This window comes from Dendrobates tinctorius, unplaced genomic scaffold (assembly GCF_039654945.1).
Source record: "Dendrobates tinctorius isolate UK_male_01 unplaced genomic scaffold, ASM3965494v1 ptg000209l, whole genome shotgun sequence".
Taxonomy (NCBI): domain Eukaryota; kingdom Metazoa; phylum Chordata; class Amphibia; order Anura; family Dendrobatidae; genus Dendrobates; species Dendrobates tinctorius.
In genome coordinates, this window is record NW_027361876.1 from 10,335,284 (window position 1) to 10,359,466 (window position 24,183).

Here is a 24,183-nt window from a genome sequence, read left to right on the forward strand (position 1 = left end):
CATAATCAATGTCACAAAATCACTGGGGAATTTTATTATATTTCTTATTATTTTGATTAAACACTTTGTTAATTATTTTGCAAATAAAAGATATGTTGCATTTTGTAAACTCATATCTTTTTTTTCAGGACCTGAAAGATCTTCATATTCTGTACTTGAATGACAACAACTTAGACCATATCCCACTCCCTCTTCCTGATAACTTGCAAGCTCTTCATCTTCAGGTAACCAATTAATTTTGCATTTTACACTCATTAATTTTATTTATTTGAAGAAGTGCTTTATCAACTTTGATGGATTGTACTTAGCAGTGAGGCTGGGTTCACATTGCGTTAGGGTGGTGCATTTAACCCATCTGTTACATAGTGGCATTAACGCTATGTAACGGATGCGTTAATGCACCCATAGACTGCTATAGATGAGCGCATCGCCAACTCATGTCACAATCGGCATGCGTTAGCGATGTGCCGTCATTCAGTGACCACGTTCGAGGGTCCGTTACTGCTAGCACAGATGAAGCATTTGTGCTAGTGGGATCGCATAATGCGATCCAAAAAAGTCAGTTGCACTAGCGCAGTCCGTTTAATGCATACGTTGAACGGACTGCATTAACGCAATCTGAACCTAGCCTTAAAGATGAATTATCCTTAGCAAATAAATATGTCACAATTCCTCCATTCAGTGGGGTGAGTAGCAGCTCAGCCATCCAATCGGGGGCAGGGGTGTGATGAGGTGTTAGTATTGTGATAGACCACTCAGCCATCCAATCAGGGGCAGGGGTGTGATGAGGTGTTAGTATTATGATAGACCGCTCAGCCATCCAATCAGGGGCTGGGGTGTGATGAGGTGTTAGTATTGTGATAGACCACTCAGCCTTCCAATTTGAGGCGGAGGCATGCTGAGCTGTCACTGTTATGAGTCTTGTCACTCAATCAGGGCCAGGGCACGCTAGATTTCCTACAAGTGTTTCCTATTCTGATTGATTCCCTCGTTATTTAGCTGGCTGTCTGCCTCAGATTACTTTCAGTTGTAGCCTTAGACCCCCGTCACACATAGCGATCTCGCTAGCGAGATCGCTGCTGAGTCACAAGTTTTGTGACGCAACAGCGATCTCACCAGTGAGATCACTGTGTGTGACAGTGGAGCGCCCCGCGGGGCCTGGGGGAACTCGGTACCAGGCCCATCAACTTCCATGGGGGACGGTGTCACGGCGACCCGGTCCGTGGCCCAGAGGCGTCCAGTAATAAAATAGGGGAAAGTTGTGTGGTATTTATGTGGTAAAAATGAAGATAAAGTTATTAGATGGTGAAATACAACTGTGGTATTCTAGTCAGAGGTGACCAGCGCTGCGGTGTTGCTTCTCTGGGATGGATGTTGGGCGCGGCTATGATGTTGTAGCCCTCCACAGGTAGGGCTGTAGTCCCAGGGCAAAGATGTTAAATAAATAGTAAAAATGGCTGTAAACGCTGGGGTGCAGATAAATGAGAGAAAGGCACAGAGAAGTGCAGTTTCTTTAGCTTTTACTGGTAATAGGTTGCTGTCCGGAGTACCACATACAGGTGATGGAATGAGTCCGGCTCGCCAGGAGGCATTCAGGGGATCCATCTTGCCAGGTGGGGATTTAGGACCTTCCTTTCTGCGCTTTGTGTGTGGATCTCCGCTGTATATAACTATGATGCGACCCTCTATTCGTGATGGTTTCACTAACCTGTACGGCTGTCAGCGTGAGCCTATTCCACGGGTACCGTTCTCTTCACCGTCGGCCCCGGGCTCCTTATACTCTGCCATGCCCTCAGGTGATTAATGTGCACAGGAATTTACAATCCCCTGTACTTTCAGATTCGGCTATCAGGGCGTACAGTTCCTGTCAGCCTAGGACTCTGTCCCTTTTCTCTTTATTAGCGCTTCACTCAAGGGTCTGCTATATGCACTATTTTAGCTTCCTTAGTGTCTCTCAGTCTCTGCTCATGTTCTTTTCCTCTTGTCAGATCAGCTGCCTGTCTTGAACTGACAGGATCTTCCAGAAAGATCGCTTTACCTCACCTCCTCACATTGTAACTGTCATCTTTTTCCTCACAGCTGCTTCGTTTCCAAGACAAACCCCTCAGCTGATTTCTCGCTGACTCACCAACCCCCTCTGCTGGCCAGAACTTATAAGGCATCTCCTTTTTCTGACTTGCAGCAGGAAATTGTGAATAAATTTATTACCTGGCATGGGGGGCCCCTTTCTGCCTGCAAGCATGACTTCACCTCTTAGAGGGAGGTAATGTCACTGTGACAACCGGACTCTGGGGTGTCACAACAGCTATCAGTGACCGCCCCCCTGCCGGTTATCGCTGATCGTTCCTGAAAGGTCAGGACTTTTTTTTTGGGTCGTTGGTCTCCCGCTGGCCAGCACGCATTGCTGGGTGTGACAGGCGGGAGAGCAACGACCAGCGATCAGCATGCTGGTAACCAAGGTAAACGTCGGGTTTCTAAGCAGCGCCCGGTGCTTAGAAACCCAATGTGTACCTTAGTTACCAGTGCGCTGATGCAGGGAGCTGGTAACCAAGGTACACATCGGGTTTCTACGTGACACGCGCCGCTTAGAAACCCGATGTGTACCTTAGTTGCCAGGTCCCTGCACCAGCGTGCTGGTAACCAACGTACACAGTGCCGCTCCAGCTCAGCATCGCTGGTGCTGATCGCTGGTGAAGCTGCCTGTTTGATAGCTCACCAGCGATCATGTAGCGACACACCAGCGATCCTGACCAGTTGATATTGTTGTCGGGATCGCTGGTGAGTCGTTATGTGTGACGGGGCCCTTAGCTTAGTGGTGCATGTTTGCCTTGTCCTCAGTGTTCTGTCTCTGATCTATTGCTGCCTGACTTTGGACCTTGCCTCTGACCGTTCGTTTGTCTAACCCCTTTGTCTTTATTTGCTCCCTTCTTGGAGTTCTGACATCAGACTGTGACCTGACTATGCCTTTGCATTTTGTTTATGTCAAACCCTCTTGGTATCTAATCCCAGACCTCTTGACTACCCAGCCTCATGGTTGTCTGTGAGTAGTGACTAGCGTCACATTATTCCTGAATAGGACTGGAAAAACATATGCTATTTTCTTGAACCAAAGTCAGAAGTTGATACAAAATAGTAGACAATTATTAGACTTTTCTTTATACTTGCCATTGCTTTTGGATATACAGTATGTCTTGCTCTAGGTTTAAAAATTGCAAACTGTATAAAAACTGCATTTTAATTTGACTCATTTTGTTTTCTTAAGCCCATTCTCACCAGAGCCAGAGTTTTCATTTTTGCGTTTTTTTATTTTTCCATATCTTCTAACAAGACCTTTTTTTTTTTTTGTGCCTACATACAGTAGATGTATGAGCTTCATTTTTTCTGAATGAGCTGTAGCTTCCAAAGAAACAAATTGTTTTACCATATTTTGTACTGAATAAGAGAAATAAAATTCCAAATGGCGTACAATGGTGAAAAATTTTATTTTGGGTTTAGTTTTTATGGTGTTCATGATTATTCTGGTGAGTTCAATTATAATAATATCAAAATTATAAGGTTTTTATATTATATTTTAGTGGTTACAAAAATCAGAACTTTATAATAAAAAATGTTTGTTTGTGTTGCCATTTTCTGAGATCAGTAACTTATTTTTCTTTCATTGGACTTGCAAGAAAGCTTGTTTTTTGCATGAAAAGCTGTCATTTTTTATTGATACCAGTTTGGGAGACATTTTGATTGCTTTTATTGCATTTTTCTGATGATGTGCATGAATCAAATAACCTCAATCTAGAGTTTTGACTTTTATTCTTTTTACGGCATTTACCATATGGATTAATTTATTTTATATTTGGATGGATTTAACTTCTATGGACTTAAATTGGGAAAAGGAAAATGATTTAAACTAGGATATAATACAGTAAAAGTTACTGATCTCTCATGCAGCAAAGGAATAGGCTGAGCTTCATAAGAGCAGCAAAATGGCACTTATTTGGACTTTCCATTGGCTCTCAGATTTCATGGAAGGGTTGAAGGTTGCTGGAATATTGTGTTACACAATGGAGCCATTTTATATGCTGCTGTAAGTTACTGACAATGGTATTTGAATGGTTAAATAGCAGAAATCTGAGCTAGCGCTGATTGCTGCTGTTTGCAGAAGTTGCTGACTGTATAACACAGCCAACACCTGAGCCATCTCCATTCACTCATACTGCACTGCAATTCGCTTCCTCGCAGTTACGATCCAAAATAAATGTTGGAGTGCTAATTTAATTTTTTTTCTATTTCGTCTAAAAGAAGGAAAACGATTGCAAGATTTTATGTATCTTTCCATATCGTTTTAGGATAACAATATTCAGGAAATGCATGAAGATACCTTCTGTAAAATGAAGGATTTGTCTTACGCCAGAAGAGCTCTTGAAGACATCAGACTAGACGGAAATCCTATTAACCTGAGTAGAACACCACAGGCCTTTCTGTGTCTACCTCGTATACCAGTTGGCAGACTTGTTTAAGTCAGAAGGCCGCATATTAACTCCATAAATCACCCACAAATAAGATATGTAGATCGCTTAATAAAACACATAAATATTATGTAACTTAAAATAAAAATTTCTACTGTTTTTTCCCTAAATAAAATGCAAGCTCAAAGAAATTTGAAATGAAATGTACTAAATACTGGAAAATAATATGCATAAGTATGTACATAAAGTACTCTCTTCTGATTAACTAACATTGTGAATGAAATACATAATCTTGAATTTTCTATTTTTTGGTATATACCGTACTACCTAATACTAGCTAAATTACTTAATTCAAGTTAAGTAAATGTGAAATATGTTACAGCTGGACTAAACATGTACATAAAGGTTTTGTGTTATTTTATTGTACCTTGATGCTGATCTCTTTTGTCTCAATATAATCATGTTGACTGATTTTTAAAATATTCTTGCAGAATGGGTTTGAAATATTTGGCCTTCAAATATAGTCCATGGTCCCAGTCTAATTGCCTTTAAAACATGACAATTAAAGTCACAGATAGGGTCATCAACAGAAATATGCGGACCATGAACATCACAGAATTTTAGGCATTTGGGGCCCCAATTCCCCAATTACTGGGGAATGTCTATAGATACACATTGACAGAAGTGGGGAGAGAATCAGTAACAATATGGCAGGAGTACGAACATAATGCATCGGAACATCATTTTGGAGACCAAGGAGGAAAGCACAAAAATGATCAGAGATATTAGGTGGAAAGAGGTCCTGGGGTAAGGAGGGAAATATGTCTGCAGTGAGGGCAGGGGTAACAGAATCTATCAGGTAGGATAAGCAGGGATAGAAATGACAGAATGTATAAAAGGGCCCTGTACAGGTTTACAAAAGAATTAGTGGGAAACAGAAAGTAGGTATGGGGTCTGTCAGAGGTGAGAGGGAGATACAGTACTAGGTTAAAGGACTTTATGGAGAAGAAAACAACGTGGCAAGTGACAGGGCTTTGTATGAGGCGGGGCATATATAGCTCTGGCAAAAATTAAGAGACCACTTTCAAATGTTCAGTTTGTCTGATTTTTCTCTTTATAGGAATATTTTTGAGTAAAATGTAACTTGTTCTTTTATTCTATAAACTTCTGACATGTCTCTGAATTTCAAAGCAAAACATTTTGTATTTTTTTCTGACAAAGAAAAAGGGTCAAAATTAAAAAAAACAGTGCTTTCAGACCTCAAATAATGCAAAGAAAACAAATTCATAATAATTTGGAAACCACATTACTAATGATTTAACTCCGGAAGAGTTCAGAAATCAACATATTTTGTGGAATAACCGTGATTTTTAAAAACAGCATCCATCGTCTTGGCATGCTTGCCATCAGTCTTTCACACTGCTTCTGGGGCAAAAATTTAAGCAGTTCCTCTTTGTTTGATGGCTTGTGACTATCCATCATCCTCTTGATTACATTCCAGAGGTTTTCAATGGGGTTCAGGTCTGGAGAATGGGCTGCCCATTACAGGGTTTTGATGTGGTGGTCTCTTAATTTTTCCCAGACCTGTATATTGAAAAATATCAATGGCAATTGAAACAGTATGTGTAATGGCACTTTGCTAAGGGAGGAAGGAGGTGGCAGGACTCATTGGGGGAGTACGAGAAGGCTGCTGAGAGAATAAAATGTGGCAACAGTAAGGTGGAATCATGGTGAGAAGCCCCTTGATAGAGCAATGTGAAGGGGCAGGGAAGTGACACTAGGAAGACAAGAACAATGTGAGGAGGTAGTAAGGAGAGACACAAGGTATACAGGGACTCATTTGGGTAGGAAGAGCATATTAAAAGAAAAACATTGTCCTGAGGGTGCAGACAGTATAGAACACAAACTGCAGTCAGCTGCTTCAGTATGTGTCGTTAATCTCCCTTCTAGGGTAGCTTACTGCTGAAATATACAATAGAAGTAACATGTAAATGGTGATTGATGCATTTTAATGGGGGGATATGATTAAGTAGTGGAAACACAAGAGGGAAGAGGCTACGGCCCGAAGCTGAATATATTTCTGGCACCCACACATTCTGGTGTATAGAGCAAGAATTTAGGTTATAGGGTGGAGACACAGTGCAGAGTGGAGAGAGGTAGCTTTCAGAACTCCTCATTTTGCTTCTTAGGGTTTCCAGGAAGGATCTCCTCCTCCTCACACATGTAAGGGGGACGATCAGACCACGGGTACCTGCTTGTCGGGGCCAGAACTATCGAGGCTGCATCCCTTGTTGCCTGGGGGAAGCTTTGGCAAGGCGGACCTTCCCCTGTTGCCTGAGGGAAGCTCTAGCGAGATGGACCTTCCTCCTGACCGAGGGGGGCAGGGAGATAAAAGGAGAAAGTACATGGAGCAGAGCAGTTTGGCCTGAACCCAGGGCAGCGTGCAGAGAGATGAGAGGTATGCTCTGCTTCCCTTTCCCCCACCGAGTACCAGCACTGCAGCAGCCCCCTCATCTACTGTAAAGGGACGGCATCAGAGAAAGAGAAAAGTCGGGAGTGCTGCAGTAATCCAGAGAGAGGGACTTCTGCCCTTCGGGAAGCAGTGTATTCAGCAGCAGCCAGGGAGAGAAGTGCTCCGTCCTGGGAGCACCCGCCATGCACAGGTCAGCATCCATCATCTCCCGCCAGCAGCCATGGGGAAAAGAGAGATGGAGACATACAGTGTGATTACAGTAACTACCAGAGAACAAGGCACCGTACGTTCCGTGAGTATAGAGCACGTGCCACATAAGGGTGACCGGGACTGACACTTGCGCCCTGACTTCACCAGTGTATATTTGCAGAGCCACGTTGGGCTTGTACAGGACCGACTGTGGCCGCCAGAAGACGAGGCATTGTTGCCAACAGGACCCCATTGGAAAAGACGCCGCGCCAACCGTTGCCTGCACCATTGAGTTCCCAGCAGGAGTCACAGTTTGAGGAACTTCTGACACAAGCTTTTCACAAGAACCGCCATAACCTGATGTTAGGATTGGCAGAAGGCACCAAATAAGAAATAATAAGGTGCGTTCGCAACCCGAGGTCCACCGTGCAGTGATGGAGAAACTGCAGCTAGCACAATGGTGGAGCAAGACTGCGAGAAAACACTTTAAGCACACTGAGTTAAATGTTACTCACTGTGCACAGAGTGCAAAGTACCAAGGTCTGTTACACCACAGAGCGGTACTATGAAACAACGCACAAAGGACTCTACCCTGTTAGACTGCACAGGCGTATAGCAAATAAAATAGTAATTGGGGTCCCTGTAACTTAATCCCCCAGGAAAGACTGACACACGGTTGTGCTTTAGCACATGCGCCTGAGCAACACTCACAGTGCTATTAGCGGCACACATGCACACAGGGTGGTAAAGCAGCAACCAACACACATGATACTAGCGCACAGGCATGTGCTCCAGAGGACCTTTTATACATAGAGCTCAAGTCCAGACAGACAGAACCTTCACTGTGGACCAATCAGAAGCTGTCACATAACCAGAGCAGGTGATGTCCTAGCACCAATGAGAAGGCCCCACATCCCAGACATGCTCAGTAGGATGAAATGTGGACTTAGGCTCCAGAGTACAACACTGCAATGTGTAAACTAGTAGTCACCATAGGCTTAGCTGGAGAGCCAGCAGCAACTACACATGCAGCATGAGCCTGGGCAAGGTGCTGGGGTTGGAGTCTGTGCTGAGCAGTCATCCCGGTGGCTGAGCCTGAATGGGAGACCACAGCACCCCAGACAAGTCCTGGGATGCATCCCATGCAGCGGAAAAATCCCAGAGCCCAACACCTGATCCTTTATTCTTGAACTCTGCATATCCTTTTGCAGTAATACCGTTTATTCCCCTATTTAAGCCATTATCTCCCTGAGTGGAGTATTACCCTGTTATTAAAGTTGTTAACCTTTGCTCTGTCTCCTATCCGTCACTGCATACCGCAACCTGCTTACACAGACTCCTCAATTTGGACCTACAGTAACGTTTAATTTGGAGAATGCATTATATGGGCTTTATTGCAGCAGTTCAACAGACCGCGGCAGCTTCAAATCGCCACATCTTTATGTTGGTCATGACACGTAAACCGTTGAATTATGAAAGCAAAGACCAAAGTTTATCCCTATTACTTGCACAATAGTGACTGTGTACTTCCTGTCTACCATAACTGTCAATTTTGAAAGCCAAAAAAGAGGAAAGCATTATGATGCGTTGAGCATGCTATGCTAATTTTGTTTTGCTAAGCCACATCCCTTGCTTCTCTAAGTCTTTTATGTGTGTCCAAAACACTACAATGACTCAGTCCTGACCTTAATAAAGTATGATACCTTGCCATTTAGTATACTGCCCTCATTAAGCCCATTCACACACAGTATAATGTACCTATAGTGACCCCCCAACATGTAGTATAATGCCTCACTGATACCCCACTCATCATATGTCCAGAGTGCATTCTCCCGCACAGTATGATGCCCCTACAAAGCTCACATACATGTAGTATGATGTCCCACAATGCCTTCCTGTGACAAGATAAATTACACACAATGCTACCTCCACATACTGTATGTTCCTACCCCTGCCCTTGTGACATTGCACAAGATTCTAAACCATTAACCTCCCTTAATAGCATATGAAACTGTATCAGCAATACATCAGCTCCATGTTCTGCTCGGGAATGTTCCAGTTCCTCCAGGTGGCAGGTGGGGGACAAAATCATGCTTAGGGCTCATACTCACTTGCGTGAGACTCACACGATTCTCGTGCAAGTCTCTCGCATGAAAAGCTGGCACTGCCGCCGGCACTCAGACCGGAGCTTGCGGCTACATGTGATTCTATGCAACCGCACACTCCTGTCCGAGTGCCGGCGGCAGTGCCAGATTTTCATGCAAGAAACTCGCACGAGAATTGTGCGAGTCTCTCGCAAGTGAGTATGAGCCTTTAAAGTGAATCTGTCAGCATGTTTTTTACTACCTCATCTGAGAGCAGCATGATGTAGGCAAAGAAAGGCGGAAATCCAATGATTTGTCAATTAGATTAAAGGGTGCAGCTGTTCTGACACAATCAGATGTGACAAGTAGAAGCTGTACTGATCACTTAAAATCATCCAGCAGCCAGTGTCCTTAAAGTGGTTACAGGAGACAGAGTGGTCAGCAAGGCCCAATGGGATACTGTGAAGCATTAGTTTGTGTCTGGGATCTGCAGGAATAAGCGGTATCAGAAAAAGATGTGTGTATGTGTTGAACCAAGACAAGGCGCAGAGGCCAGCCAGTTCAGAGAATCTCGGTTATTCAACAGGATAAGAGTGAGAGAGAACCAACAGTACAGGGACTCATCCCTGCTCTCCTCACTGCATGATAAGGTACAGCTTATGAGCTGTGTAAAGACACTGTGAAGAGAAATAGTCTGTGAAGAGACTTTCATGCATTGTGAGAAGAGAAGGAGTCTGATTAAAATCTTACTAATTATCTCTGCCTGGAACAGTGTTATAAAGCTGTGTGCTTAGAATATGTGACTTCACCCAGCTGTGAAAAATTCTTGTTAATGGAAGCCCTGATTGAAATCCCTTCAAGATTCCAAAGAACTCCTGTTTATTATAGCCTGTACATATTAAATTATTGTATGCTTTTGCTGCCACCATGTGGCCAATCACCATGCAAATGTCCAAGTGTTTGTTTTACCTCATACATTTTCTTCAACTAGTAGAAGTACAGTACATTAAAGTAAAATAAAGGTATAAAAAGTACAGGTGGGCATATTATGTGTATATACAGTATTACTGAATGGCCTGTGTTACATCTATCAGAGACCGTCATTTCAAAAAGGCTACCATGGACAGACTTTGCACTAGCCAATCTGTATAGCAGATTACTGAGGTACACTAACCTCTATACAGGGATCTGGACTTACAGAGGGACCCCCTTTGGTTGCATCCACGAAGTAGCTGATGATCAGAGAAGCGAAACTGATGTAAGGATGGTCAAAATAGCTGGGTCAATAACAAGAAGGAAAACCAGGGATAGAATAGTAAAATAAAGCTCAATTAAATGAAATAACAGATCCAGCATAGCTCCCAAACATTCCAGATTTAGCAGGACTGTCCCAAATTGAGGTCTCAGTCCCACTGTTCCAGCACGTCATGGATGTGTTCTGACTTCCTTTCACTCTCTTCACCAGCTCCTTACCTCCAAACAATTATCTTCTCTGGCCTCCCTGAGAACTAAGCTCATAATCTTCATGAGTGCAGACAAGATTTCTAAATATGAGCCAAAGCCCACTATGATTAGCAAAGGAGAATTTAGTAATCTAGAGTAAGGAAGAGCAGACCCGTGGATGTTTTGTGTCAGCTGAATGGTAGTTTAAAGTTTGGTTTGGCATTCGACCGTGACCCAGAACCCAGTAGAAGTCAATTGGGACCCTAACTTTGGTGCTTTAAAATGACTGTAAAATAGTCATAGTGAGGGCTACATGGCTGCAAAAGGAAGCTAAATGGAGGTAAAAAAAGGACTATTGCCCTGCAAACAAATGTGGATAGAGAAATGACTAAAGGAGGTGACAGTGTAGGTGGAAGAGGCATAGGAAGAAGAGGTAAACAACACTGTTTTTTGTTTTTGTTGTTTTTGTATTGATTTTTTGGGGGTACTCTGAAAACATGCAGTGTAATTATTTGCTGGCCTCACTCTCTCTCTGTATACAGGCCATGTAATACTTGACACTTTTTTGGGTTGAAAACATTGAGGAGAGCAATAAATAAGGGTCAGTGCCGCTTTGCTGCTGGTGGTGGTGTAGCTGTTGCAGAGAGAGGAGGAGGTGTTTAACCTGTGCCTGCTACAGGCCAGTGGAAATACCTTCCTCTGGTGCATGCAGGTGACAGGACGTTCTGTATAATTTCACATGCCCTAGTGCCGCTGGGTGAATGGTAAGGCCAGAATAAATAGAGGTGGCTTTGGATTGGTTGGTTGAGAATGCCTTCAGTTCTTTCACTTTGTCTTCCACCTAGTCCCCTGCTTAAAACATAGATTTTGCACCTATTGCCCATAGTCATTGGTCTTCTACCTCTCCCACTTGCAAATTAGGCTAGCAGTCTTAGCCCCAAGTCAGGCAACAGTCACTTCTGCTATTTGATGACTGCTGCTGGTTGTGGTTCTATGGGCCATCCATCTGGCCCTGCCCCACAAGAGTAAGAAATTGAGTGCACTGATCTGATATCTAATCACTTGTTTAGATGGAGGATGTGTACATGGGAGGGCTAGTGCACCAAGACAGCAGACCACCGCAGCACATCTCAGAAGACGACGAAACACAAGTGCCAACTACTGCAGCTTTCTGCTGTGCGTAAATCGCAGTAACACAAGAAAAGCCGGCACTGCTGTGGCACCTGTGGCTAGCTGGTTTAGCTAAGAATGATTTACACCATGCCTCTGGATGACCATGAAAAAAGCTGTGCAAGTAATGTCCCAAGAAGATGAATGGTTGCACTTACAAGTACTAAGTAAAAATGTACTTTATTGGATATAGGACCCGTTGAAACGCAGGAGGCGCAAAACGGCTGTCGTCCAGAGTGTATGTCGTGAATATCTTCATGAGGGTATGTTTTAATTTAGTGTACCAATAAAGAAAGTTTTTACTTAGTACCGGTAAGTGCAAACATTCATCTTCTTGGGACATATTCTGCTGTGTGTAGACTGGCAAGGAAGGCCAGGGTGAGGACTGGATCGAACATCATGTGGGGAATTATTGTCTTTTTTTAGAGCACAATTGATTCCATGATGCTGTATATTGAGAGGTTACATTCAAAACACAAATAGAAATTACAATGATCAAACTAAAAATTATAGACAGCTATAGAGGAGAGAGGACCATGCTCTTGTTGCTTTAAATTCTACAGGATAATGGCGAAGGAGACAGTAGGTTCAGGGGTTGCAGCAGCTCTTGTGTTGGTGAGGTAGCAGCTAATTTATTGCAGGCTGTGAGCTGTTCTGAAGACATGGGTTTTCAAGTTCTGCTTGAAAGTTCCAAATGTAGGGGATAATTGGACATGTTGGGATACATTATTCTACAGGATGGGGGACACTCGGGAGAAGTCTTGCAGTTGATTGGATGAGGAACGTGGAAGACAGAAGGAGGTCTTGAAACAGAGATTATGTGGTGGTTGATATTGGGTGATTAGTTCAGTGATAAATGGGGAAGACAGATTATGGATAGCTTTGTAAGTCCCCCCAATTCTATTGGTTCCTCAGCCTAGATTCATTAGCTGTATGACGCCCCAAAAATTGAGGAATCTCTCTTTGAGACGGTGGTCTACATGGATAGCTAGAGATATGGCCACCTCTAGGGAAACCGGGGTTTCACACAGAGAAAAGTCATCATTTAGCCTCTTAGTAAGCCCCTAACAAAACTACACAGCGCTGGGTCTTTATAACTAGTATCTGTACACAACCTACAGATCTCCGAGCAATACATCTCCACTGGCTGGTCTCCCTGCTGGAGTTTACATAGTTTAGACATGGTTGGAGTGGTCATAGATAAGACCCAGAGCCTGAAAAAATTGCTTGACCATCTGAAGCGACTGGGAATTAGACTGATTATGTGCCATGAAGCTGAAAAGTATTTGAAGTTATATGCCCACTATCTTGTGTGAGAAGGTTTATCTGATGAACTGTTGGAACCGTTAAGAAAATAATTAATATTTAAGATTAACTGTTGGTCTCTCGAGTTGTCTTATGGTCCTGGACAGATGAAAACAGAGGTAGCATACGGCCTGCATGACCACAAAGCCAACACTACCAAAGTCCACATGCCCAGCTATGACCGCTTCTTACATGTAGCGTGCCTGGGCATCGGGAGTCAGTCACTCACAAACAAATACAGTCAAGTGCCATGTTGCAACTGCAGCACAAACAAGGACACAAACACTATGCAAGAGCACTCTGCAAACAATATAAACATAAATTACATTACTTCTGCACACATAAAATTGTAAGGTCCACATTGTGATCAAAGTGTATGTGCCCACATGCCAATGATAAAGCGACCTCTGTTATATGGAATCCTATACTAAAAAGATTAACCTTGTATACATTTTCCATGAACTTAGGATGTACATTATCACATATATAAATACCCCTCAGGAGCTGCAGAACCATGCTTGTACTTAAAAAGATGCACTGTTTCCATTGTCAATATAGTGACTGAAAGTCATTTTTATATTGACTAGTGATGAGCGAGCACCAAAATGCTCGGGTCGAGCAAATTGGAATACTCGGGTACTCTGACAGAACAACGAGACCAATGTAAATCTATAGGAGACCCAAGCATTTTTACCTCGATCCCCCCCCCGGAGTCCTTTTAAGGTCTAAAAACGTCTGAAAATGATGGAAACACTGTTCAAATTACACAGGAACATAATGCGGATCGCCCCTGGAAGCATTTCTGACTCCAAGGTTACAGCTCTAAAGACTGTTGTCAGAGTTTCATGCCCTTTTTACAGGCGCACAAAAAAACCTACAATAACTAAACCAAAATGGATTTTGCTGGGAAATATGTTAAGAGACATCGTTTCCAGGTTAATGACTTTTATCTAAGCCAAAATGATTAACCCCCAAAAAATGTTCCTCCACCACTTGGGCAACGTTCACACACAGAGTTTTTGAGGCGTTTTGCAACTATAGCTTTGCTTTCAACCAATACAAATGCATTCACTGGGAAATGTGATTGTAACATTTAACAACCCTAGCTGGCCATGTGGTGTGTGACACATAAGCAGACACATCTTGTTTCATTTAGGAAGGAGGGACTCTTAAAGTCACAGAGCCTATTTTTACAGGGGCATCAGGCAGCATTATTCTTCTTAAAGGGACATTATTAAACAGTGGGTCTCCTATATTGTTATTCATAGAATCATAGAATCGTAGAGTTTGAAGGGACCTCCTGGGCCATCTGGTCCAACCCCCTAGAGTGCATGGGCTGCCAAGAATTATAACGCACTTCAATACCCCTTTCACGAGAGGTACAGGAGGGCTTCCTGAAATAATGTTGCATTGAATGCAAGGCCTGGCCTGCCCCAAAGTTACATGCACCCCAATAAGCTTTTCAAGCCACGTACTGGATAGCCACAGGAAAATCCACGTCACATTATTCATTTTGTACTCCCATTCTGTTTTCTTATGCATTGACTGCAAGGTCTGTCCTGCTACCAAGTCTTATGCACCTCAATAACCCCAATTCCCCCTTGGAAGAAACATGGAGGAGGGCCTCATAAAAAAGTCCCATTACAAAGGAGCGGGTCTCCTAATAATAATAATACATTTTATTTCTATAGTGCCGATATATTCCGCAGCACTTTACAGTTCAGAGGGGACTTCTACAGACAATAGACATTACAGCATAACAATAATCACATAGATCATAACAGATACCAAGAGGAATGAGGGCCCTGCTCGCAAGCTTGCAATCTATGAGAAAAAAGGTAGACACGAAAGGTGGGTGGTAACAATTGCCCTGATTGTTTGGACCAGCCATAATGTTAAGTGTGTAACAGTACGGACACAGAGGGCTAGACTTGTAATGCCCATATACTAAGTGTGTCGGCCAGCAAACATTTTCCTCTGTGGAGTACACCTCAACCTTTTCCATAACAAGTATTTTACGCCCAGCATAACCACCCACTCTTGTTAGGAATCCGACACTAGCTGTAGCAGCACGGAACACGTTAACCCTTGTGATCTAGTGGTGGTGGATGATGACACGCGCAGGAAGGCCTGATTAAAAATTATACCCAATTTAAAGGAGCGGGTCTCCTAGACTCGGAATGCCCATACACTAAGTGTATGGGCTGAAAAACATTTCCCCTTGGGGAGGTACATATGTTTTTTAAATTTGGTGATGGGCATCATAACACTCTTGCCAAAAAATAGAGTGGCTGGAGCATGACGGTATACATTCACCCTGGTGTCCGAGAGGTAGTGGATGGTGAGGATGAGGAGGAGAAGGAGGAGGACACAATATAGGCAAAATCAGGAAGCGTCTACCTATGTGTGGGTGTGAAGAGGTGCTGGGAATACACCTCCCAAAAGACATTACATTGGAGGTTATGTCTGGCGGTCATCATTTGGTGGTGCCATTCTGTCTGGCCCAATCCATCCCTTGTTCATTTTTATAAGAGTCAGCTTATCTGCATTTTCCGTTGACAGGCGAATGCGCTTATCTGTGCTAATTCCACCAGCGGCACTAAAAACCCACTAAACCCACTAAAAACCTGCAGCAGGGCAGGCGAGGACCTCCAATCGTAGAGAGCCAGTTTCATGCCACGTGTCCAGCTTGGATACCCAATAATTAAAAGGCACAGAGGCATCACGGAGGATGCAGGTACGGTCAGCAATGTACTCCCTCAGCATTGTAGAAAACATTCCATTCCTTGTGGCATTGCCCCGGGCCTCATGGCCAGTGTGATGGGAGGGTCTGAGAAAACTGTCCCAGAACTTTAGCAGTGTTCCCCTGCCACTGCTGGATTGGAGTTGTGTCTTTCTCGCCTGTACTCCTTAGTTGTTCAACGAACTGTTATGTCTGCCTCCAGCGTTTTGAGATGGGAACTTTTTTTAAGAATTCTGCAACAATGGCCCTCTGGAACTGCACCATTTTAGTACACCTGTCTGCCTCTGGAACAATAGATTGAAAGATCTGGTAGCTTGGGTCTAAAAGTGTCACTACCCAGTAATGACTGTTGCCCAATATTTTTACAATACGAGGGTCATGGGAAACGCAGCGCAACTTAAAGTCAGCCATGTGTGCCAGACTGATAACAGGCAAGCCTTCCATTTCCTCACCAACAGGATGACTGACCAACGTGTCCTCGTCCTCCTCTTCCTCCCTGTCCTCATCCACGCTGAAAAGACGGTATGACAGTTGTGGTTGTAGTCCTGTTTATAGTGCATGAAAGTAGCTCCTGTTATTCCTTTTCCTCATTGTCAACCAATCCACGTTGGGATGACATGAAGCTGGGCTGTGTGTAATCACCCTGTATGGTTCCTTGCTCCATATCCTCGTGCTCTGACTGCAATTCATCCTCTTTAATTGTGAGCAGAGAGCTTTTCAGAATGCAGATGTGCGGGCTGGTGACACTAATTATGGCATCATCGCCGCTCACCATCTTGGCGGACTCCTTAAAGTTTTGGAGGATATTACATATGTCTGACATCTATGTCCACTCCTGAAGACTTATTTGTGGAGTCAAACCTGAAACACAAAGGCCTTATTGATGCTGGAAGTCAACAACTGCACTCTTCTGCTCACAAATCCTTTCCAACATATGCAGTGTAGAGTTCCCATGCATGGGGACTTCACACACCACTCGGTGAGCCGGAATCTGCAAACACTGCTGAATTACAACAAGGACGGCTGAAGCTTTAGCTGATTTTCTAAAATGGGCACACAGGCGGCGTACTTTCACCAGCAGATTCGGCAGCTCTGGGTAGCTTTTTAGAAAATGTTGATCAATGAGGTTAAGCAAGTGGGCCAGGCATGGTATATAGAATCATAGAATCGTAGAGTTGGAAGGGACCTCCTGGGCCATCTGGTCCAACCCCCTGCTCAAAGCAGGATTCGCTAAATCATCCCAGTTAGATGTCTGTCCAGCCTCTGTTTGAAGACTTCCATTGAAGGAGAACTCACCACTTCTCATGGCAGCCTGTTCCACTCATTGATCACTCTAACTGTCAAAAAGTTTTTTCTAATATCTAATCTGTGTCTCCTCCCATTCAGCTTCATCCCATTGCTTCTAGTCTTTCCTTGTGCAAATGAGAATAAAGTTGATCCTTCTACAATGTGACAGCCCTTTAGATATTTGTAGACAGCTATTAAGTCTCCTCTCAGTCTTCTCTTTTGCAAACTAAACATTCCCAAATCCTGCAACCTTTCCTCATAAGACAGGGTTTGCAGACCGGTCACCATTCTGGTCGCTCTTTTCTGAACTTGCTCCAGTTTGTTGATGTCTTTTTTAAAATGTGGTGCCCAAAATTGGACACAATATTCCAGATGAGGTCTGACCAAAGAGGAGTAGAGGGAAATAATTACTTCACGTGATCTAGACTGTATGCTTCTGTTAATACATCCTAGAATTGCATTTGCCTTTTTTGCTGCTGCATCACACTGTTGACTCATATTCAGTCTGTGATCTATTAGTATACCCAAGTCTTTTTCACATGTGCTGTCACTTAGCCCTATTCCTCCCATTCTATATATGCTTTTTTCATTTTTATTGCCCAGATGTAGTACTATATATGTATCAGTTTGCCTCACCTCAGAGCCCCCACCAGGTTCCTGCCATTGTCACACACAACCATGCCTGGCTGGAGATTCAGCCGTGTCAGCCACACATCTGCCTGCTCTTTCAGAGCTGTCAACAACTTTTCAGCATTGTGAGGTTTGTCACCTAAGCAAGTTAGCTTCAGCACAGCCTGTTGCCGCTTGGCTTTCGCAGTGCTGCACTGCTTCCAGATTGTGACTGATATTCTCATTTCGGAGGTGGAGGCTGAAGAGGAAGTGCAGGAGCTGTACACAGTGGGGGCAACCCTGATTGACGTAGGGCCCTCAATCCTTGGCGCCAGGAGGACGAGTTCCATCCTAAGGTCAGACTGGGTCATGACTTCCACTATGTTAATCCAGTGTGCCGTCAGCGAGATGTACCGTCGATGGCCACAAGCACTTGTCCACGTGTCTGTGGTTAGGTGTACTTTCCCAGTAACTGCATTGTTGAGGGCACAGGTAAAGTGGACACGCGCTTGTGTAATGCCGGGACGGCACAGCGGGAGAAATAGTGGCGGCTAGGGACCAAGTACCTTCGGATGGCTGCCGAAATCAGGTTGCGGAAAGCTTCCATCTCCATGAGCCAAAAAGGCAACATTCTCAGCGCAAGGAGATGAGCAATGTGAGAATTGAGTACTGCCTGTGGGGCATTGGCTGTGTATTTCCGCTTACGTTCCAATGACTGGAGTATGGACAACTGAAGGCTGCGCTGGGGCAAGGATGTTGACGTGCTTGATGATGGTGCTATTTGACTGTGGGCAATGGCAGGTGCAGTGCAGGATGCATTTTCGCAGGCACCGTGGACAGGGTGGACCGGGGATTGGCTTGCACGCACAACAGTGGAAGAAGCAGTGGTTTCACCTGGAGACACTGTTCCTGGAGCCTGGGGTTAAGCCCACAAAGTCGGGTGCTTTGCTGCCATGTGCCTGATCATGCTGGTGGTGGTAAGGCTGGTAGTTTTACTACCCCTGCTGATACTGGCATGACAGATGTTGCAAATGGCCTGTTTGGGGTTATCGGCGGAGTCTTTAAAAAATAACTTGCGAAGTCCTAACAGTTGGCAACTTCCGTCATATTGGTATTACAGGGAACAGTTGCACGCCTTCTGTCTGCAGCCACCACACTGTTTCTTCCTGTCTGAAGGGTTGTTATGCCTCCCTCCCCCTGTGTGCTGCTGTCCTCACTCTGCATTTCCTCCTGCCAGGTTGGGTCAGTTAAAATATCATCCACCACTTCTGCACCCTGGCCCTCCTCCTGATTTTCCGGCAATTGTGTCTCATCATCGTCCACCTCTTGTCACTGTGGCTGCTCTAATATTTGTGCATCGCTACATGGAATATCATCTTGCCCCGCTTCAAGTGGACCAGGCGAGAGGCAGGAAACTACAAATGGAAAACTGAACAGCTCTTCAGAGTGTCCGAGAGTGGGATCAGTTGTCTCAGGGCACTCAGCATGGTGGGAGGAAGGAGGATCAGGGTGAGGAATATGCGGTCTAGATTCATGGCTACTCTGACTTGGTTGCATTGAAGACAGGTTGCTGGTGGTGGTGGATAAGTAACTGGAAGTATTATCCGCTATCCAACCAACAACCTTTTCACACTGCTCGGGCTTCAATAGTGCTGTATTGCTGCGGTCCCCTAGGACTTGACACTAAGGTCCAGCAAGAAGATGTGGGTGTTTTTGGTGGCCCAATTTCAGCTTGCCCACGGCCTCGGCCTCAGCATGCACCATCACGTCCACTTCCCCGTCCCTTGACACGTGCCTTGACCATTGTAAATGGACTAGAATATTATACACGTTCACTACAAATGACTGAATTGGGAGCAAACTTGTATGTGATACGTTTGCGGGAAAACCACACTTTTATCTATCTGGACTGCAGGTAAAAATGTTTTTTGGCTTATCAAATTTGTGTCAATAAGTACGGTAACAGACTGCAAAAACACTATAATATGTAGGCCTAAAATGGCCAAATTTTTTGCACAGATAAATGAAGCCTTTTACGGAGATACCACACTGACAAATATGTAGCCTGTATTTTTGGCTTTTCTCTGCTAAATACTGCTGTATATAACTACAGTGACACACAGGAAAAAAATGGAATACCGGCCTAAAATGGCCAAACTTGGAGCATGCAGATATATAAGCTGGCACAGAGATACCACACTGACAAATATGTGGCCAGTATTTTTTGCTTTTTTATGCTAAATAGTGCTGCATATAACTACAGAGACACAGGAAAAAAATGGAATACTGGCCTAAAATGGCCAAACTTGGAGCACGCAGATATATGAGCTGGCACGGAGATACCACACTGACAAATATGTGGCCTGTATTTTTTGCTTTTTAATGCTAAATAGTGCTGTATATAACTACAGTGACACACAGGAAAACACTGGAATACCGGCCTAAAATGGCCAAACTTGGAGCACGCAGATATATGAGCTGACACGGAAATACCACACTGCCAAATATGTGGCCTGCTTTTTTTTTTAAAAAAAAGAGCAAAACAATGCTGTATATAACTAGAGTGACAGACAGCAAAAAAAAAATGGAATTTAGACCTAAAATGTCCAAATTTTTAGCAGACGGATGGATAAGGCATGTCACAGATAAACCTCACTGTAAAATATGTGGTCTGTATGTATATTTTGGGAGGTTTAGCAAAATGGTGTCAAGAACTTGTGTAAGACTGAAGCGATGGCTGGGGGACCAACAAAATGCAGGGAGACTACGGTACACAAGATGAGGTGCAAACAACAAAGGGTTAATTTATTTACAGGCAAGGAATGCAGTGTTTAGGAAAATGCAGAAACAGGGGTATGCTATGGAAACAGACAGTTTATAAGGATAATATTCTCTAGCTGGGCCATGAAACAGCATGGAGCACCAACTATAACAACTCAGTGTATTTATCCAACTGGCAAGACAGCACAGTAAAGTAATGTATGATGCAACACTATCTATAACCTATCTGGCCTTTGCTAACCAGGCCACACGGCTGCCGTGCTCTATTGCAGCCTATTCTAAACCCTAGTATGTGCACAGAAGGGTGTTGTGAGTTCATTTTCCCCTTCGTCACTGAGGTCTGGTGAACTCCCTATTCTGGTAAAGGAAGGTAATGAGCCTGATTATCAGGCACCTGAGCCTAATGAGGATGACTGGCTGAGTGGAGTCACGGACTGGATATAAGGCTGCCGACGCCCTTCTGCCCTGCGGGTGATTTCTCTGTGGACTTCTAGGACACCAGTCTGATTCCTGCTCCTCTAAAAGCTAAGTTTTCTGCTTTGCCTGTTAGCATTTGGGTTTTGTTTTTGTTTTCCTTGTTTTTCTGGATTCTGCCATTCCCTGCTGGGGTGAGCTGAATCTCTTTTTGCTGGTTGCTCTGTCTTCAGAATATTCCTGAGTACTGACATAGCTTTTTGAAGCCTAGCGTCTTCAGGGCCTTTTTCACTGTCAGTCTGTTGGCTCTTATTTTCATAGGGTTTTTCACGGATTGCAGACAGCAGTCTTCCTGTCCTTTCCTATCTAGTTAGCTTGGGCCCCGTCTTTGCTCAGTCTATCTTTCTGTCTGTGTTAGTGTTTTCATCTTGCTTCACCGTCATTATAAGTTGGGGGCTGTCTATTGCTTTGGGGTCTGCTCTGGGGCAGTTTAGATTTCCCCTTTCTTTCTTTAGGCCTATTTAATTCTCCAGCTGTGATCGAGGGGTCTAGGGCATCGTAGGAACCCCCCACGGCTACTGTTAGTTGTTGTGGATAGGATCAGGGGTCTGCAATCCGATAGCTGCCAACCTCTCTGGTTTTCTGGACTTAGCTAGCATTTCTGTTTTTGCCTCCTACGGTGACTCAATCATAACAGAAGGGGTTAACACTCACAGTACTGTTGGTATCTCAGTCCAATCCCGGGGCCCCTGCAGCTTTGCTTCCTGGAAGCTCTGTGCAACGTGATCTTTTCCTTGAGTGCAGGTCCAGTGATGCCCATAGAAACGGTGGATTCCCTCCTCTGGTTTCCTTTCTTGCCTTTTCTTCGTGGCTCCTCACGGCAACACAGGAAAGCCACCTTGTTATCCACAGAAGAGTTTACAAAGTGTTTCCTTCACAGCTCAGGCATGTCTCCTTCCTGCAGAATTCTTGGCTCCCTCTCTCTCACAGAAAAAAGCAGCCCCTCCTGTTATGAGCTCATTTTCTGCTCCACCAGTTGAGAGTTCTCCTTCCATTCTCCCTCTGGTGGTGACAGGAGGTAGTGAGGTTGGTTTAATTGGTAGTGATCTGCCACCTGGTGAGGAAGATAACGATTGGATCTCTGGAGTATCAGACTGGATATAAGATAGCCGACGCCCTTTCCTGGTTCTGGTAATTCAGTCTGCTTCTCAGGTCTTGGACTCAGCTCTGTTCCAGTCTTCTCAAGTTAAGTTTGTTTTTGCTAATGTTCACACTTGCTCTTGTTGGTCAATTCAGTTTTTTGTGTGGTCAGCCAGCCCGGCTGGGCTGTGCTGAATTTCCACTCTTATTTATCTGTATTTGCCAAATTGCCTTTTTTGTCCCTTATTAGATTGGCCTCTTTCTGCTCTGTCTCAGAATATTTCAGAGGGCTGATATAGTGGGAGAAGTCTAGTGACTTCAGGGTTAATTTTGCTATCAGTTGTGTTGGACATTTTGGTAGGGTTTTTGGCAGATCGCAGACAGTGTCTTTCCTTTCCTGTCCTTTCTAGTTAGTTTGATCCCAACGTTTGCTCAGCCTATTTTCCTGCCTTTGTTTGTGTTTTCATCTTGTTTCACCATCAATACATGTGTGGGGGCTGTCTTTCCTTTGGGGTCTGCTCTGGGGCAGTTTTCCTCTTTTCCTGCTTTGGGCTTATTTAGCTCTCCGGTTGTGACGAGGCATTTAGGACCACCGTAGGAACGCTCCACGACTGCTGCTAGTTGCGTGTTAGGATCAGGGGTCTGCAGTCTGCATAGTTACCAACCTCTTTGTTTTTCTGAGACTTAGCTTGTGTTGTTTTTTATTTCCTCCTCGGCGACCCGTTCATAACACCCTCCCCTCTCAGTGCTGGCAGAAAAAAACACACAGTCTTTACTGAAGAGATGAGTGGTCTGTCCCAATGCTCTAACCAAGGGGGGTGCACTCTTAAAGCGGTAGCTTTTCCCTACGGTTAATAGCAATGCCACCCACTTACAAGACAATCAAAAAAATTCTACTCTACAGTACCACAGAAAAATGAAAGATTTCTCTGAGCACTCGAAAATGATTTTTGGGATCCCTTTAAAATTGCTTGATTTTCATGCTGTGCTAGGAGGAGGATCTGGCTGTATTGTGCAGTGTCAAAAAACAAATTGAGAAAAAAAGGGCTCTGGATTGCTTTGCAACAAAATAAGCTCTATTAACCTGGCAAAGAAAATTTTCCTAGCCAATTAGACTTGAGGCTAGGTATATACAGTCAATAAATCCTATAGGTAGCAGCAGCAAACAGGAAGGCAATGGACCCTCTTGATGTATGCAGTGATATCTATATACACACATACAGTGCTTGCAGACCTTGCACTGATATGTATAGAGTGACATACAATCCCCTGCCTACCTAACACTGCAACCTATATACTCCAGAATTAGTCCTTAGAAGGACAGTAGGTTTAGCTGGATTGGAGTACTTTTGGATGATAGACCCCACACTGACTAATAAATCCCAAAATCTGAGCCTATCAAGGCAGCAGCTCTCCCTACACTATCTCAATCCGGAGCTGAATGTGCCGAGCAGGGTGGTGTCCAGTCTCTTGTACCCCAGATGATGCTGTGCGGCCAGCCAATCACTGCAAGACCACAACAAAGATGCCTACGGCGTATCAGTGACTGGCAGACAATCCCTGCATGGTGATTGGGTCTCTAAAGACCGCCAAAAATGCTGGGTGGAGACCAGAGTTTCCACCGAGTAATCCCGGAAATGCTCGGTGATCACCGAGTACCGTGATACTCGGGCGAGTAATGAGTAGTGGTGAGCACGTTCGCTCATCACTAATATTGACCCAGTCAATTTTAATAGAGAGAATATGTAATGTAATTTAATATATATATATATATATATAGCTTTTGAATTCCAGATTTAAAATGCAGAAGGTCCTAATCATAGGTTACATTAATGTATTTCTAGTAATACTGTAGCTACGTTTAAGCTTCATAGCTTGCATTTCATCACTAGATGGTGCTATTTCCAAGGATTTGGACAATATTGGCATCATGACTTGCAGACAAGAGTATCCAGAAACCTAATACGGTAACTGTTATAATAAAGGCTTAGTTAATTTCTACATATTTTCCAATAAATTAAATATTTGTGTTGATCGTGTAGTTATTTTTTAATAAAACGTTAGACGAGTAAATGGTGGCCTTTT

At 44.0% G+C, this 24,183-nt stretch overlaps 1 protein-coding gene across 1 annotated transcript in view; it reads left to right on the forward strand.

The window, feature by feature from the left end:
* EPYC (epiphycan) overlaps nt 1-4,886 on the forward strand; it is a 74,023-nt gene extending 69,137 nt beyond the window's left edge. The window contains exons 5-6 of the mRNA XM_073554281.1: nt 129-224; nt 4,341-4,886. Coding sequence (XP_073410382.1) covers nt 129-224; nt 4,341-4,511 — 267 coding nt within the window. The 3' untranslated portion in view covers nt 4,512-4,886. The remainder of the gene's footprint in view (nt 1-128; nt 225-4,340) is intronic.
* Nucleotides 4,887-24,183: the final 19,297 nt, after the last annotated feature.